Raw genomic sequence first — 16,374 nt, 5'->3', positions numbered from 1 at the left:
TCCCTGGGAAATGTGGGTATGATTTTCCCAGGGACACCCATTTTCTTAGCCATGGATGACACTGTATTTTTGCAGTCCTTGCGGCTTCTGGGGGGATCTCAAGGGCAGAAAATTGTCCCCCCCCCCCCGACGTGCCAATTTGACACTTCACTTCCTGCTTTGTTGGCATCCTTAGGCCAGACACTGCTTTCCAACAGACAGGTCCAAGAAAAATGGACATTTCTTCACATGCATCCTCATCAAACCTTTGGAAGAATTTAATTACAAGGAACATGCAAGGGTATGTTTCCAGTAGTATAAAAAAATAGTTTATTGACATAAATAACATTCATGTATAAAATAATCAGAACAAAGAGGCAACATCTCATGAAACTTCAGGAAGGCATCAAACTTGGGTGGACAAGAAGTATGTCAGGAGATCTTAGCGTGTTGTTCTTGAAATGTCGCATCTCAAGCAGAATGGTCGGGATTTCTTTAAAAAGTCCTTCATAGTTGTTTATAGGAATAAATAATAAGAGAGGATGTTTTTGTTCTGGATATCTGTTCAGCAGGGTGAAACAAGGATCTCATGGGAGTATCCAGATGGAAAGGTATCCAGCACCTTTCCCTTAGTTCCCTTATAATAATTATTGCAATAGTAATTCTGTGCATAAAATCAATAACAAATTATTAGCCTCAATTTATCATTCTCGAGCTGACACGAAATTCCAGGAACCTGGAGTCTCGTCCTTTGCATGCCACTCTATCTACTCAATTTCCTTCACTGCCTGATCCTAAGCATATTTACTCAGAAATAAGTTTCATTATGTCCAATAGATTTACTGCCTAAGAAACACTCACAGGATGACAGCCTGAATAAATAAATCACTGGCCACTCTCAAATTGGACTCAGGGGATAAGTGCCCCTTTTTTGGACTACACTCTCCAGCATCCCCCAGGCAGCAAGGACATGGGAGATGTAGTCCAAAAATGTATTTTTTTCCAAGCTCTTTTTGTAGCTTGCACCTGCTCAGAACTTGGAGCGTTCAAACTGAAAAACTAGGTTTGTCACCCTGGTGTTGTCCAAAATGGCTGCAATTCCTCAGCAATGTGAGAAATGCACTTTACATATACTCAGAGGCTGTCTTCTACTTCACCCCTCATGTCTTCACAGTGGCCATTTAATACTGACAAAGAGATGGGGAAGGAGATTCCAACTTAAGCCCAGAGAGGTCCCAATCCAGGTTAAGCCCCAATTTGGATACCGATGGTCATGAGCTTCCCGAGGAGAGAAGAAAGGCAACTGAAAGCAGCATTGCTGTTGAAAGCAAAGTACGCTGGGCTTCGACTTGGTGGCTGGCTCGACTCCTCGGGGACGGCTTCAGTCTCCCATCCAAGATCTGGTTGTTGCAGAGGTCACCAGTACAGCAGCGGCTGTGAATGGCACCCACATTCTTGTACACCGAGGTGTAAGGACTGTCACACCAGGCAGGCGTTGCACAACCCTTCAGAACGTAGCTCTGTCCGGAAGCACCTGAGTGAGGAAATGACAGTGATAGAGCCTGAAAAGAAGCTTTTAGAGCTGGGGTGCCCATCTTTGAGTCCCCAGATGTTCTTGGACCACAACTCTCCATAATCCTGGTTACAGATGGGCACGGATCTCGGTTTGGAGGTTCATGATAGTTAGTAAGTGCGGCACCTCAGGTACTACACGTTCCCTCACCTCCTCGGCCAATGACTGACTCACTAGATGGAGTGCCCTCCTCTCTCTCCTCTTCATCTTTAGCTGTTCAACCAGTCCCTGGCAGGAGCACAAGGTTGCCTGTCCTGCCTTCTTGTCTGAGTGGGCGATCAACTGAGGAGGCAGGGCAGGGAAGCCTGTGCTCCTGCCAGAGACTGGTTGAACAGCCAAAGAGGAGGAGGAGAGGAGCATGCGCCAGCTGCTGAGTGGGGGATCCAGCCAGGGAGGTGGGGAAAGGGACCACGTGACGCCTGTGGTGCAGGGCGTACGAACCAGCACGGACCTCTGAACTGAGGTTCGTGCCCATCTCTGATCCAGGCTATCAAAGCCACTGCTCTGTCTTTCTTCCACCATCCCACGTGGTCTGCAAGTTAGCATCAGAAGAAGGGAACCTCTGTTTCCCCATAACTGGCGCTCAAATGCTGTAGGCTGACAAAGGAGTCAAGGATAGCGCCATTATTCTTCCATCAATTCTTTTGGCCAAAGGCTTTTCCAATATCACAAACGTACTACCTGGCATTGTCATCACAGTTTCTCCTTCTGCACCATCAACATGCAGAAGCAGGCTGCTGGTCTCTTCAGTTCAATAGATGACTAAAGTTTTGAGCAGGCTAGTAACTTTAGTAGGCTTATCACCAAGGGTAGACTAAATCTCCCCCATCCATCACTCCCATTCTGCAAGGTAAAACTGGGCCCCGTGGACAGGCCCTGTGAATTGACTTGTGTACTGAACTGTTGGAAGAAGTTGGAAAGATGCAGTAGGAGATTCTCACCATGAATCCCTGAGGCTTCCAGGCACTGGTTCATGGGCCCCTGGCAATGGATTCTGGAGACTTCATTTGGGGAGCAACCATGCGTGGCATTCCCCTCGCAACTGTAGCATGCAATCCCATTCAGAGGCAGGGGGTTACTCTTGTAATCTGTAGGGAAAAGAATCAGACCCTGTCAATGCAACCCCAAAACATCCTCAGATCATTCCAGCTCTATCATGTCTTTCTGCCTCCGTGCTTGAGTTCAGATTTTTTAAAAACCATTATACGAATGATGGGATGCTGTAATAAATCCTCTCCTAGTGCAGTGATTCCCAACCTTGGGTCACCGGATGTTCTTGGACTACAATTCCCAGAAGCCCTCATCATTTGCTGTGCTGGCCAGGGTTTCTGGGAGTTGCAGTCCAAGAACATATGGGTTCACCAAGACTGGGAATAATTGTACTAGGGTATTTGGGAGGTATAAAACATAGCAACAACTGTCCAGTGACAGCCAGGAGGAGGAACACTAAGGCAGTGTTCCCCAACCGTGGGCCTCCAGATGTTCTTGGACTACAACTCCCAGAAGCCTTCACCACCACCTCTGTTGGCTAGGATTTCTGGGAGTTGAAGTCAAAGAACATCTGGAGGCCCAAGGTTGGGGACCACTGCACTAAGGAACCATGTGGATTTCCCTCTGTGACCCAGACTGAAAAGTTTCAGCTTTCCTTTTTTTCCCCACTTCTTCTCCCATTTCATGTTTAGACAGATGAATCTAGGATTTGTGTGTGTGTGTTTGTTTCAGACTTTAATCTGTCCACTTAAGAAGACAGGGTGGTTAGCAGAGTTACTGGTGCGTAACTCTTAGCATTCAATTATTAAGTTGCAAAAGACAGGAAAGGTGCACCTCTTGAATGGAAATATACAATACCATTTGCTAAAGGGACAGAATCTCTCCCTCCCCATCTCATCCCCTTGACACTCAATGTACACATGGCAGCAAAATGACTGGATCTGAAGCCATGGCAAGCGCAGGGAGATTTTGCATGCTTGGTGTAACTTCTAGGATCTTATACAGTGGTGCCTCGCTAGACGATGATAATGCGTTCCACTGAAATCGCTGTTTAGCGAAATCATTGTCTAGCAAAAAGCATTTCCCCATTGGAATACATTGAAACCTGTTTAATGTGTTCCAATGGGGAAGAATCATTGTTGTCTAGCGAAGATCAGCCATAGGAAAGCCGCTTTGCAAACCACCGATGAGCTGTTTAAATAGCTGTCTTGCAAAGCTTAGGTCCCCAAAACACCTGTTTTGCGAGCACAGAGGGAGCTGTCAAAATCGTCTAGCGAAAATCAGTTTGCGAAGCAGGGACCAAACATTGTCCAGCAAAATTCCCCCATAGGAATCACTGTTTTGTGAATCGCTATAGCGATTGCAAAAAGTCAATGTCTAGCGAAAAAACTGTCATGCGGGGTAACTGTCTAGCGAGGCACCACTGTAGTATCTTGGAGGAAGGAATGGCAAACCGGCTCTTTGACTGACATTAATGACTGGAAAAGTTACTATTGGGGTGTATGTATGCAGAGAAGGTATAACTTCCAGAATCCCACAGATAGAATGGGATTCCAGAGTCCCAGGATGCTGAGAGATGCGTTTTCCCAGTAATTAACTTTCCAGTCTCTGGATGAGCCGTGATCAGTTTAGGGACTGAGGAGAGACAGAAACCTTTAAGTTGCTGGCTATGCTTGTGTCCCATGAGGACCCAAGCAATCACCCCATGACCTTACCTTGTGTGTCATCATTGCAACGGTTGAGGCTGCAGCACTTGATCAGGTAGAAACTGTTCAGGTTGTGGAAGCCCAGAGGCTCCTCGCAGTGGGACAGTTGACCACAGCCCTTGATGCGCTGTTCGTCGGCAGGGAACTCTGTCGACACAGAGAATACAGGGACTGTAAGCACAACCTTTTGCCTCTAGGGGGCACCAGTTAGAAGAATGAAGCACGAAGCAAAACGACCACGTATCAAGCAGTGTTGTGGTTCGTTCTGGGGCAGTTCAGACAAATGCACTTCCCCGTAATGAAATGAAATGCTGAATTATTATTGGCATGGGCGACTCGTATGCTTCAAGGTTTGTGTGATTCAGGAATTCCAGGAGCTTTTGCCAAACTTGCAGGGAATCTTCAGCTGACTCTCCTCCCCACCCTGTCCAAGTTTGGCAAAGACTGGACTTCGGATGTCCAAGTTATAGAGCCCCCGCCCAGCACCCCACCTAGGAAAGTGTTTTTTTTTTTTTTAGCCAACTGCTAAAGAGCATCTCTAAGTCATACAGGGACCATTCTGCCACTCCTGAATGTCTGAAATTGAACAAGTGATGAAATTGTTCATTTCATCAGAAACTTCATGCAAATTTGTGGTTCGTGAATTGTGACGAATCACAAACCACAAATCACTGTTTTCTCAGTTCGTGCCCATCTCTACTAACTACACTGACAAGCCAAATTGCTCTAATTCAGCTTTGCTGAAATTCAATTTGGAGCCTGTATTACAGCTAAGCTCACCATTAGCGATCGCATGGGCCTAAGGATTGAGTCAGAGGTTTACTGTTCATACTCGATGTGATGTGATTCATATTTCAGACCAAATACCCCCTTTTTGGAGGAGGGTGAAGGATGGAGAAGATCATTAACCTTGGAAACTGATTGAGATGCAGAGTAACATCATTGTTTAGAGCTACTGCTTCCAAAGTGATAATATCCAATCTTTGGTGGGAGAGGAACAACAAGAAAGTGTACTTTTCAGAACAGGTCCTGTTTTATTTGTTTTCAGAAGCTAAGCAGGGTCATGCCTGTTTAAAAGTTGGATGGGAGGCCATCAGGGAATGTGAGGGATTTGCACATTGGAGAGACTCCTGCCTTGATATGAAGAGAAGGATGGCGTTATAGAGCTGTTGGCGCAAGAGGTTAAATACATGAACCACAGCTCTGAAAATGCACATAGCTATTTCCTGCTTGGTACTAAGGAAGTTATCTATTTCAGAGCTTCCTTCCCACTTGATGTAACTGCTAGATGAAGACAACCACTCTTCTTGGGGAGTTATGAAGAACCAACCACGACCACCCAAGATTCTACATGTTTACCTTCTAGCATGGTAAAGGATGTGATGTCCACACATCTTTCCTCCGGCCGAGAGCAGCGCATCGGCATAAGGCTAGTGGTGTTGAAGCAAGTCTTATCGGATGAGGAGCAGGAATAGCAGTCCAGGGTGGGTCTATGAAGGCCCCGAGCCGTGAGAATATCCACTACTGCAAGGGGGAAAAACATTGAGAGGAAGGAATTACGGCGGTTAAGAACAGGTTCATTGATTGCACGAGTTCCAATTAGATGAATGCATGTTGCACAAATGAAGAGTTTTAGATGGCACTTGCATGTATCATTGCAAGAAGCATGACCTTGGAAGAGGAATTCCTCCCACCTTGGCTGTCACTCATGTGGGAGTGCATCTTCTAAAAGGGTTTCGGAGAAGTGCTTTGTGTGTCACAGCATCAGCCACCACATTGCAAAAGGCATGCCCTTCTCCATTTCCCTTCATACCCACTCATTTGGGAATGCATCGTCTAAAAGTGGTTTGGAGAAAGCACACTGTGTGTCACCGTATCACAAGAGGTATCGCCCCACGGCTACCTTCTGCTCCTACACATGTGGGAAAGCATCTTCTAAAGCTGCTTGGGCAAAAGGCATGCCATGTACCATGACATCCATCCCCACAGTGAAAGGGGAATTCCCACTCACAGGTTATGTGGCTATTATAAAAGGGGATCACGGCTTGAAAAAAAAAAGATCGTGAACCCTGTGTTGTCGACTAACCATTTGGCGCCCCCATGTTGCAGAGTTCGTTACTGCAGTGCTCCTCTGCCAGAAACACAACTTGAGTGCCGGAGAGATGCATGATGGAATTGTTGGGCTTCCCACTCACATCGCAGCCCTTCAGGTAGAAAGTGGAGATCTTAGGACCTGCAGGAGGAGAGAGAGGAAATCCCACTGAATCCGGGGGCAACGTTCTTAAGAACAGTCACAACAGCGTCAATGCTTGTCTTATGCTCCTATACAAGGGCAGGTTGATTCAACAAACTCACGGGCTAATACAGTCATGACGGTGGTGCTGCATTGTTCTTGATGCTCCTCACAGACCTCGGTTTCTTGACAATCCCGGTCACCATCGCAAGAGTAACACTCGAGGCTGGCGACTGTGGGAGGAAACCAGACAAGGAAAATGTTAGAAAAGGCAGTTGGCAAAATCTTGGGTGGGGTGCGTAGGGGACATTTCATAGCATCCTCTATTTCAGGGGGTGTGAACTGTGCCACAGATGGGCCACCCTCCAAGTGGAAATCTCCTGTCAAGATTTGGTGACATGGCAAGATGGAGTTTCTCCATCCTTCTCTTCCCATCTACCAAAGGAGATTTCCTATTCTATTATTTTGCCAGACTCTGTGGGTTTAGAGGACGCTCTGGCACCATCCTGAGCCACAGAGGGTGACACAGTTTTTGCAACTGAATTTCATTAGTACAATGACAGGAAGTGTCAGCATTGTGGCCCTTTGTCAGTTGGCAGAGGGTATCTGTTAGAGTTCCACCAGTCCACAGAAATTGCTCATTTTGGCTCTAAAGAGTCCTTTTCTAATCTCTCTGAGAAATCCTTTAATCCATAGGCAGGTGATGGTCTGATCAGGTGGGTTGCCTCATGCCAGAATGGGAGGACGAGGCATTTCTCTCCTCAAGTTACCAGCCACCCCTTCTTTAACAAAAGTTGGATATGATTGAATCTTTTCGCTGATGCTGGTAAAGACAATGTTGTTCTACATTATTATACACCCCCTTCTCCTCCAGTGAGCTAGTGACTGTGCTTATAATTATCTGGACTGTTCCAGAAGCACTCCTAACTGGAAACGTGTTCAGGAGCACCTTGTACATCTCTGAGAAGAGAGCATTTAAAATTTGTCAAGGTCTCCCATTTGGCAGGAGCCCTGCTCTGCAGTGCACTTAACATAAATGATTAATGTATCTCTGGGAACAAGGATAACAAGCGGTCCTGAACCTCTCTGTCTCAGAGAAACACATGCACGTACACATGCACACCATTTTGAAAGAAGAAGAATTTTTGAAACACTGCACAGCTCCTTGAATTGTGGGGTGAACATGAGGCTGGATTGTGAGAGCCGTAATACCAAAAGTCCATCCATCCATCCATCCATCCATCCATCCATCCATCCATCCATCCATCCATCCATCCATCCATCCATCCATCCATCCATCCATCCATCCATCCATCCATTGGGTCCCTACCAGCTCTGCAGTCCTAAAATCAAAACAATGATGACCCAAGCCTTTTCCAGAGCCAGAGGCAGCTAGTATGTGAGAAGCACTAACCCGTTCCAAAAATTTAGGACTTTTTCTCCAATCCAGAGTGCCTAGGACAGAAACCTAAAGAATCTTTGTTTCCACTTTCCTGCTTCTGGTCTCTCCACCAGGCGTTGTTCTCCTCCATATGCTGCTTCCCTCCCAGGGCCGAGGCTGTCTCCCACAATCTAGATGCCCAGTTCATTTTGGGAAGAAAACAGATGTTTCCAACTCATTTTCCTCCGACGGGTCTGTGGTTCCTTCCCAGATGCGGGAGATTCTTCTGAAAGATCTGGCTGAGTCATACAGCAAGCAGCAGACGTGGTGCAGAAATCTACCACTGCAGCACGATGGAGATGAAGTATATTGGACGGGAGAGGATGATTAAACGAAATCTACTACTCATATCCTGCCTGCCATCAGCTAATGCCTCTTTACAGCATCAAGAGGCAGCTTCTGTAAAACAGATGTCTTTTTCTTTGGCAGAGGCAGAGTAAGAAAGCTTCGTCCATTCTTAGACTCCTTCTCAGAGGTTGGAAAAGTTACTATTTAGACCACAAATTCCAGAATTTCTTGTAGTTTTTCACCTTGCCTCAGTACACAGGTTTCTGAGTGAGCTTTGAAAACATTCTTCTTCAAGGCTTCCTTTAAATAAAGTTTCAACTAACATGCCCGAGTAGTAGAAATAGCTCATCATCATCATGATCTTAGAACTGCAGAACTAGAAGGGACCTTATAGATCATCCATTCCCCTGTCAGGGAGGCCCAGTGGGGGAATCGAACTCCCAACCTCTGGCTTTGCACCCAGAGACCTAAACCACTGAGCAAGCTGTACTTTACAGAGGAGCACCTCCAAACAGCCAATGTGTCCACTTATGTTGGTATAACGATCTATCAGTAGTTCCTACATCCCTCTGGGATCTGTTCTCTCTAAAAAGCAGCTTAAAAGATCTTCAGCCAACTAAACTTAAAACCGGAACTGCTGTAGCAGCTGCTAAATAGATGCTATATTTACCTCATAAACACAATGCCTACACTCGTTGTAAAGAGCTGACTCACTCTGAATGCCGAATACTTTCTCCTGCTACTTTTCTTTACATGAGCAGGACCTGTGAGAGATTCATATCCTGTACTTACTCACTACCTGTTCATTAAATGACAAATGAAGAAAGTAACAGTTGAACAGTGTTAGCCATAAAAGGAACTACGAATGAAGACAGTTCTAGTTCCTCCAGTTGCGTGAATATTGCTGCACTTCTCTTGACAACGTTACTTCCCCATTCAAGAGATCTTTGAAACCTTAAGGAATGCTCCCAAGCTATAAACATGACCTCCCCCAAACTATTTCTTTTCATTGACCTTTATCTTGCCTCCAGTTACCCACATGACATGAGATTTTGGAGATTGGGAAATGCGGTTTTTGAGCTACAACTCCCAGATTACCCAGCCACCAGAATCAAAGTAACTTTTATTAAATGGAGAAAAGGTATGGATGGAAAAAAAGCTCTGTTCCAAGTGGACTGTAGGAGCGTTCACATGGACAGTCCGTGTAGATCCAGGTTGTAGGTCGAGGTTGATCTGTACACTCATGACACAGAATTGGGTGGATTAGCTAATACCTTGGAAGACAGAAGCACAATTCAAAAAGATCTTGATCGGCTTGAGTGCTGGGCTGAAAACAGCAAAATGAAATTTAACAGGGACAACTGCAAAGTTCTACACTGGGCGGGAGGACGAATGCACAGTTACAAGATGGGAGATACTTGGCTCAATAATACTATGAGTGAGAAAGCTCTTGGAATTGTTGTAGATCAAAAGCTGATTTTGAGCCAAGCATGAGATGCAGCTGCAAAAAAGGCCAATGCTGTTTTCAGCTGCCTTAACAGAAGTACAGTCTCCAGATTTCATCAGATACTAGTCTCCCTCTATTTGGCACTGGTTAGGCCTCATTTAAGAAGGATAACAACAAACTGACGTTCAGAGGAGGGCAAGAAGGTTGATCAGGGGACCAGAAACCAAGCCCTATGAGGAAAGACTGAAAGAATTGGACACATTTAGCCTCGAGCAAAGAAGAATGGAGATCTGAGAGCACTTTTCAAATGGTTGAAAAGCAGTCATACAGAGGAGGGGCAGGATCCGTTCCCGGTCATCCCAGAGTGCAGGACACATAATAATGGGCTTAAGTTACAGGAAGCCAGATTTAGGCTGAATATCGGGAAAAAACATCTTAACTGTTAGAGCAGTATGACAACGGAACCAATTAATGCGGGAGGTGGTGAGTGCTCCATCGCTGGAGGCATTCAAGATAAAATTAGATAACCCTCTGTCAGATCTGCTTTGATCTGGATTCCTGCACTGATCAGCGGGTTGGACTTGATGGCCTTAGAGGCCCCTTCCAACTCCATTATTCTTTGATTCAATGATTCTCATACCAACATTTCCATGAGCCCAATGGATGAGTACATTTTCTCTATATGGACACGGTCACAGCGTAGCCTCTCTCATCCCCATATGTTTCTCCATTGCATTCCTCACCTAGCGAGCAATTTTATGGAAGGGAGGCAACCTTATCTATGCAGCTGTATCCGAAATGCTGGAAATCAGAGGTCTCACAAAACCACTCTCTGTGTAAGGAGAGCAATGAAAATACATGAGGTGTGCCCTCCTCGTGCATTTCAGCTAAATGGAAGACTAAGTGGGGTCATGGTTCTCCCTGAAGCATGGATGAGTTGCACCCTTTTGTGGGCAGAAGGGAGGGCTGCACCGGCAAATTTATTTCTTGGTAATGTGCATGCAGGAATAGGTGCTTTATTTACTTCCAGATTTCCACAAATGAAGGATTTTTTTTTAAAAAAAAAAACGGGGTTATACTTTTGTCTGAAGGAGGGCTCACTATAACCCTCTCTGCTTGTTGAAGGGACACATAAAGGGAACGCAGAGTTATGGAGGCTACCCTGGCCACCTTTGTACTCTCGGCTGAACCATAAACAGTGGTGACTCGCATAACAAGTGCACCATTTAATGACAAATTTGCATAGCGATCCATTTTTTGGGATCGCTAATGCAATCGCATACCGATGGTTCCAATGGGCAAAATTCGCTTTGCGGCGATCGGTAAGCGTTTCACTTACCGATCTTCGCATCGTGATGTCGGGGGAACAGCTGATTGGCCATTCCAAAATGGCCACCAGAAGACCCAAAATGGCCACACGCAGCGTCTTCGCGCCCTGCCCTCGCTTACCGAGGGCGCGAAAATGCCTGCGCTATGGAGGAACATCGCTGAACGGTGAGTTTGGGGCCCATTGGAACGCATTAAATGAAGTTTAATGCATTCCAATGGGTTTTTCTATTCCGTTTAGCGATGTTTCCGAATAGCGATGGTTAATCCGGAACGGATTAACCTCGCTATGTGGGGCACCACTGAACTTGTAAAATTTACTTATTCTGGACTATACTTCCCAGACTACCTTAGTCAGTAACCATGCTGGCTGTGGGATTCTGGGAAATGTAGTTCAATGCCCCAATGTTTCCAAACCATGTGCTGAACCTCTATTTGGTGTTCCTGAGATGGAGATCTCCACATGAAACCCCCATAAATATACAACACTCTCTATGTTATTTAGGTGTACAGAAGTCACCATGAGGAGTTCAGTTATGAACTCCTCCAGAGAGTATACACTTCCCTAGCTTTTTTTTCTGGCAGCTTAAAGGGCTTCCCCTTTCATGCCATATGTTGATAGGAAAAGCAGATGGGGAGAAACCCACCTCATCTACACAAAGCAGTCTGCTTCATTTTAATTCCTGGTCCTATCCTCTTGCAGCCATGTAGGACAGAAGGGGATCCTAAGTTTGAAATATTTAAATGACAAATACAAGGTGGTTTATGGGTTGTTCAAACGCTTGCTTGTTCAACCCTTTTCTTGGTTGCTGTATTACAATGGGTGCATATTTATGTGAGGCATAAACAAAGTCACAGTAATCAAAAAAATAAGCTAAGAGAAATGCAGCAAGCATTTCTACCTCTGTTCGCTAGTGGCCAAGGATACAAAGTTTGCCTGCAAGTTATTTCAGTTTAATTAGTGCACGGGGTGGGGGCAGAGTCTGTTCTTATGTACATGACCTTCACCAAAATAAATGAGGAGCTTCCTTCCACCCATAGAAATGTACAAAGAAACAGAGAACGTGATTAGCTGATAAAGGGCAAAGGGGTGATTTATCTCTGTCGAATTGTTTCAGCTAACCACAATCTAACGATCACCGGTTGAGCTTCTGCCTCCATGAGCGGCAAGGATGAGAAGTTTCTCTTCACAAACTTTCTCCTAACTCTCCTAACTTTCTTATTTTAACCAACAGGACAGGGGTGAGTGACTTGTGGCCCTCCAGATGCAGTGGGGCTACAACTCCCATCATTCCCAACCATTGTCTATGATGGCTAAGGCTAAATGAGAGTTCAATCCAGCTTTGTGTGGAATACCATATATTGTCTAGTGTTATGGTCTGCTCCTGATCCAGAATGGTTTGGAAAAAGTTCCTTTTTAAATGTCAAAACCCTCTAGGAGCTGCAATCCCAAAAAAGGTAATTTTTGCTCAATTGATGCCAATAATAACAATAAACTGCAGAGCCAGAAAGGACCCTATGGATCATCCAGTCCAGCCCCAATTGCTAGAATCACGAACAAAACATCACACATCACTTCTTTCTCCCCTTCAACTTGTTTCTCTATGTTCACAACACAAATACACACCAGATCTGCATTTTCCTGACATAGGGAAAAAAAAAAAACTGAGGAAATTTAAAACTTCTTTCACCCTCACCGACTCACAGTCGTACGTCATCTGGCCACAGCCACTTCCTTTTAAAGGGAAGACAGTAACCGGAGACTTAGAATCTCAAAAAAGACGTACCATACAACCACTATCACCCACTACCCTTCTGATTTTGAGAAGACACCCTTATGCACCCTTATCCCATGGGTGTTCTTGAAGTACATTGGACTACAAGCCAGAAAAAGCACATCACCCACACAGTATATACGCAAAGGGCTTTCCCACAAAAGATAATTCATAGGAATATAATTTTTTTTTTTTACCATGAGCCACTGTCAGAGACAAGAAGACGCTGATCCAAAAGAATTCCATGCGCTCAGGATGCTGAGTGATATAGATCTGGGTGTCGAACCCTTTCTAAATTTCACCAAGGAGTTTGTGCAGTTTTGTTCTTGTCTTCAGCCCAGGAAGAACGGCTGTGCCCAGCTTGATCTCTCCGTGTGTGTTCTGTGAAAACAAGAAAGGAAAGAAATAGCCCGCTTCCCTTTAGCCACTCCCCAGACACCAACTGGAAAGGGAGCTTTCCCCCATTCCTGGTTTGCAGAAGTTCGGAGAGTGACGCAGGCAGGCCAGGCGGTGATGTGACTGATGCAGGAAGAAGGGGGGGGAGGGAGAGGACGGAGGGGGGGAAAGTGATGACAGCATATTTTGTGTCTGCTTCTTTCTGTGTGAAGTTCATCTACTGCTTCTTCCCTGAAATGTGCTGGCAGCAGTGAGCAGAGGGAAAGAGGAGATCTGAAGGAAGCCGAAGGCATGCAAATGCGGCTACCTCATGAGACCCCCTTGAAGAGGTGCTTTAATTAAGCCATGCAAATGTTGTTGCCTCTGCTCAGGAGTGAAAGGAAAAGTTCATTCTTCCTTGGACTCTGTCGTTTGCACACAACGTTGCTCTTCTCTGTGGGATGCAAAGCACACTGGCAAATAGTCAAGTTTTATAATATATGGCTGTCAGAAAGATGCCAACATTCCTACTAGTGGTTCAGAGCCTTACATGAAACATCCAGCATCGTAATCCTGGAAATTAAGATAATTTGTGCAGTTCTCAAATAGACTGCCTTTTCTCTCTCACAAAGCAAGGGTCTTTTACACAGACGGCAGGCAACATTATTCATGCGTGCCAAGCATCGTTCTTGCTCTGGAAATTCCTTGCTATCCTTACGGCCATGAAAAGTGTTAAAATTCCTTATTCTTGGCTGTGCAGGCAAGACAAAAGAGGATTTCTCCATGGCTAGTCCAGAATACCAGAATCTCTCAACTCAGAGCCCTTGAAGGCCTAGGATGAGTGAGTAGAGAAAGCAAAGATCTTATTTTAATGTGAAGGCTGAAGTCCTTTGCATGCTTATCTAGGAGTAAGAAATCCTTTGGAGTAAGCCAAATTCCTTTGATCTCAATGAGACGTTGTTCTAAGGCAGTGGTTCCCAACCTTAGGTCTCCAGATGTTCTTGGACCATAACTCTGAGAAATCTTGGCCAGCACAGCTAGTGGTGAAGGCTTCTGGGAGATTCAGTCCATCTGGGGACCTAAAGTTGGGAACCATTGTTCTAAGAAAAGCACATAAGAATCTAGCCATAGTTTTGAGAAGGTACAGTAAATTATGGGGGCAGATTTTGTTGAGTTGAAATGCCAGTACTCTTTATTATTGGTTGTTGTGGGGTTTTTTTTTGGGCTCAGTGTGTTTTTGTTTTGGGTGTATTGTTGTGATACTCACCATAATCACCCATCTCCTGAAAAGGACAAAAGCTGATCCCACCAGCTATAAATACTCAACTCCCAAACAAACTGCACCAGAGCACAGAGTGCTGTCCTCTGAAGATGCCGGTTGCAGAGACTGGTGAAACGTTAGGAAGAACAACCTTCAGAACACGGCCAAAGAGCCCGAAAAACCCACAACAACCATTAGAAAGCCACGAAAGTCTTTGCAAATAGTCTTTATTATTATTATTTTGAGCTCCACTCACACCCAGATCAGACTATCTGTTTATCAAGCCCAGGGGTTCCCAACGTTGGGTACTGAGATGTTCTTGGGGCCCAACTCCCAGAAATCCTGGTGAGCACATCTAGTGGTGAAGGCTTATGGGACTTTTAGTCCAAGAACATCTGGAGACCCAAGGGTGAAGAACCACTGTTCTAGCCCAACAGTGAAGGTCCTTTGGGTGCTTTCTACAGTCATCATGCCTTACTATGAGCTGTGCACAGCCGGGGCTTCTAGAACCTGAAATTTAAAAACATGGAAACAATGCCTGTAATGCATCAAACTCAGAATCTTTTGCCAAGTGCACACACTCTGATCCATGGCCCTCACCCTCTTAAACACACATCTTGTCACATGACTGGCATTTATATGATGTAACATGAATTGCTGGGTGTTTCGTGGCACGCATCATTCGGAAGGCAGCATCTGACTCATTGCAGTGCCTTTCCCGCAGGCTATGGATTAAATATTTAAGGCATGTGCTAAAGAAAATGAATAGTTACCCAAAACTAGAAGGATCCATTTGAAAAGGAGTGTTCGTTTCTCTCTCATCTTTGTTTCTCCTTCTGCTTCTCCCCCAGCTTGGTGCAGTAAGATCATTCTTCAGCAAATCTTGGAGATTTGTCCTTTGAAACAACACCCCTCTCCCCGATTCCCTAGTCAGCATGGCTGCAAAAGTAGTTTTTCCAAACTTCATCCGTTCCATACGACAGTGGTCCCCAACCTTGGGCTTCCAGATGTTCTTGGACTTCAACTCCCAGAAATCTTGGCCAGCAGAAGTGGTGGTTAAGGCTTCTTGGAGTTGTAGTCCAAGAACATCTGGAGGCCCAAGGTTGGGGACCACTGCCATATGGGACCCAACATTAGACTTTGTTATCTGCTAGCGTTTCCCAAGCTGGTACCTTCCAAATGGTTTTGACCACACTGACCATCACCCCTGACTTTTTGCCATGTTGGGTAGGACTGAGGCCAGCTGCAGTCCAAAACATCTGTAGGGCACTGGACAGAGGATGTTAGGCTTGGGCTACTTGGGCTAGTAGCAACTTTTCCAAAATTTCAGGCAGGAGTTTTACTAAGGACGACTTGGTGACCATCCCAGATGTTCCCCTGGAACATCCCAGATTCTCATGCAGAGAACCTGGGATGTTCTCTGCCTGAGAAGCATGTTCTTACTCAGAATTTGGGTTGTTAAAAAACTTTTATTGAGAATCCTTAGAAATAACAAAAATGATAATAGGAGTTGCAATAGAAGAACCCTAACCCTTACCCATGGAGACATATACACAGCAATGTATGTATCTTTATGAATAACAGAATCTAGACATGGGCACAAACCGCTATACCAACAGATTGTGCCAGTTCATTTATTGGCTGAACAGGTGTTTGGTAGTTCCCAGCCCCACCTCTTCCGACGGATGCCCACTCACATCCCATGCCCGAAGGACAAAGGGCAGGGAATCCAAGGTGTTGCATCTGGGTGGGTCCTGCTAGAGGAGAAGGAGAAACAAACCAGCAGGAATGGCCAGTTTGGAGGTTCATGCCCATCTCTAATAGAATCCATTCATATAGTCCGTTAATACATGCATTCTGTCAAATTTGGAAGACAGCAGTGGTTGTGTTTCATCATCTGTTCCAATAGTCACTGCTGGCAATTCTGCATTTAAATTTGCTCTCTCCACGCAGTCTACACCCCCGCCCTGATCAGGAGAG

The 16,374-nt window shown here is 45.3% G+C and overlaps 1 protein-coding gene across 1 annotated transcript; it reads right to left on the bottom strand.

Annotated features, from left to right (window-relative positions):
- Nucleotides 1-292: 292 nt before the first annotated feature.
- PLAUR (plasminogen activator, urokinase receptor) lies at nt 293-13,252 on the bottom strand. The gene is made up of 7 exons (XM_020812813.3): nt 12,956-13,252; nt 6,604-6,714; nt 6,335-6,481; nt 5,608-5,772; nt 4,258-4,395; nt 2,494-2,640; nt 293-1,513 (listed from the first exon to the last, which is right to left on the bottom strand). The coding sequence occupies exons 1-7, from the start codon at nt 13,002-13,004 to the stop codon at nt 1,251-1,253; spliced, it is 1,020 nt and encodes a 339-aa protein (XP_020668472.3). The 5' UTR covers nt 13,005-13,252; the 3' UTR covers nt 293-1,250.
- Between the last annotated feature and the right edge of the window lie 3,122 nt (nt 13,253-16,374).

Source organism: Pogona vitticeps, chromosome 9 (genome assembly GCF_051106095.1).
Source record: "Pogona vitticeps strain Pit_001003342236 chromosome 9, PviZW2.1, whole genome shotgun sequence".
NCBI classification, from domain to species: domain Eukaryota; kingdom Metazoa; phylum Chordata; class Lepidosauria; order Squamata; family Agamidae; genus Pogona; species Pogona vitticeps.
The sequence above is the reverse complement of the archived record's forward strand: the minus strand, read 5'-3'. Positions and strand labels throughout refer to the sequence as shown.

What these genes read in the sequence shown, in the direction of transcription:
- PLAUR (XM_020812813.3), bottom strand. Translation starts at nt 13,004, where the DNA reads ATGGAATTCTTTTGGATCAGCGTCTTCTTGTCTCTGACAGTGGCTCAT. An exon ending in ATCCTTTACCATGCTAGAAG is followed by an intron (nt 4,396 to 5,607) that starts GTAAACATGTAG and finishes CTGTGTCGACAG; the next exon opens with AGTTCCCTGCCGACGAACAG. An exon ending in TTGCAATGATGACACACAAG is followed by an intron (nt 2,641 to 4,257) that starts GTAAGGTCATGG and finishes TTTTCCCTACAG; the next exon opens with ATTACAAGAGTAACCCCCTG.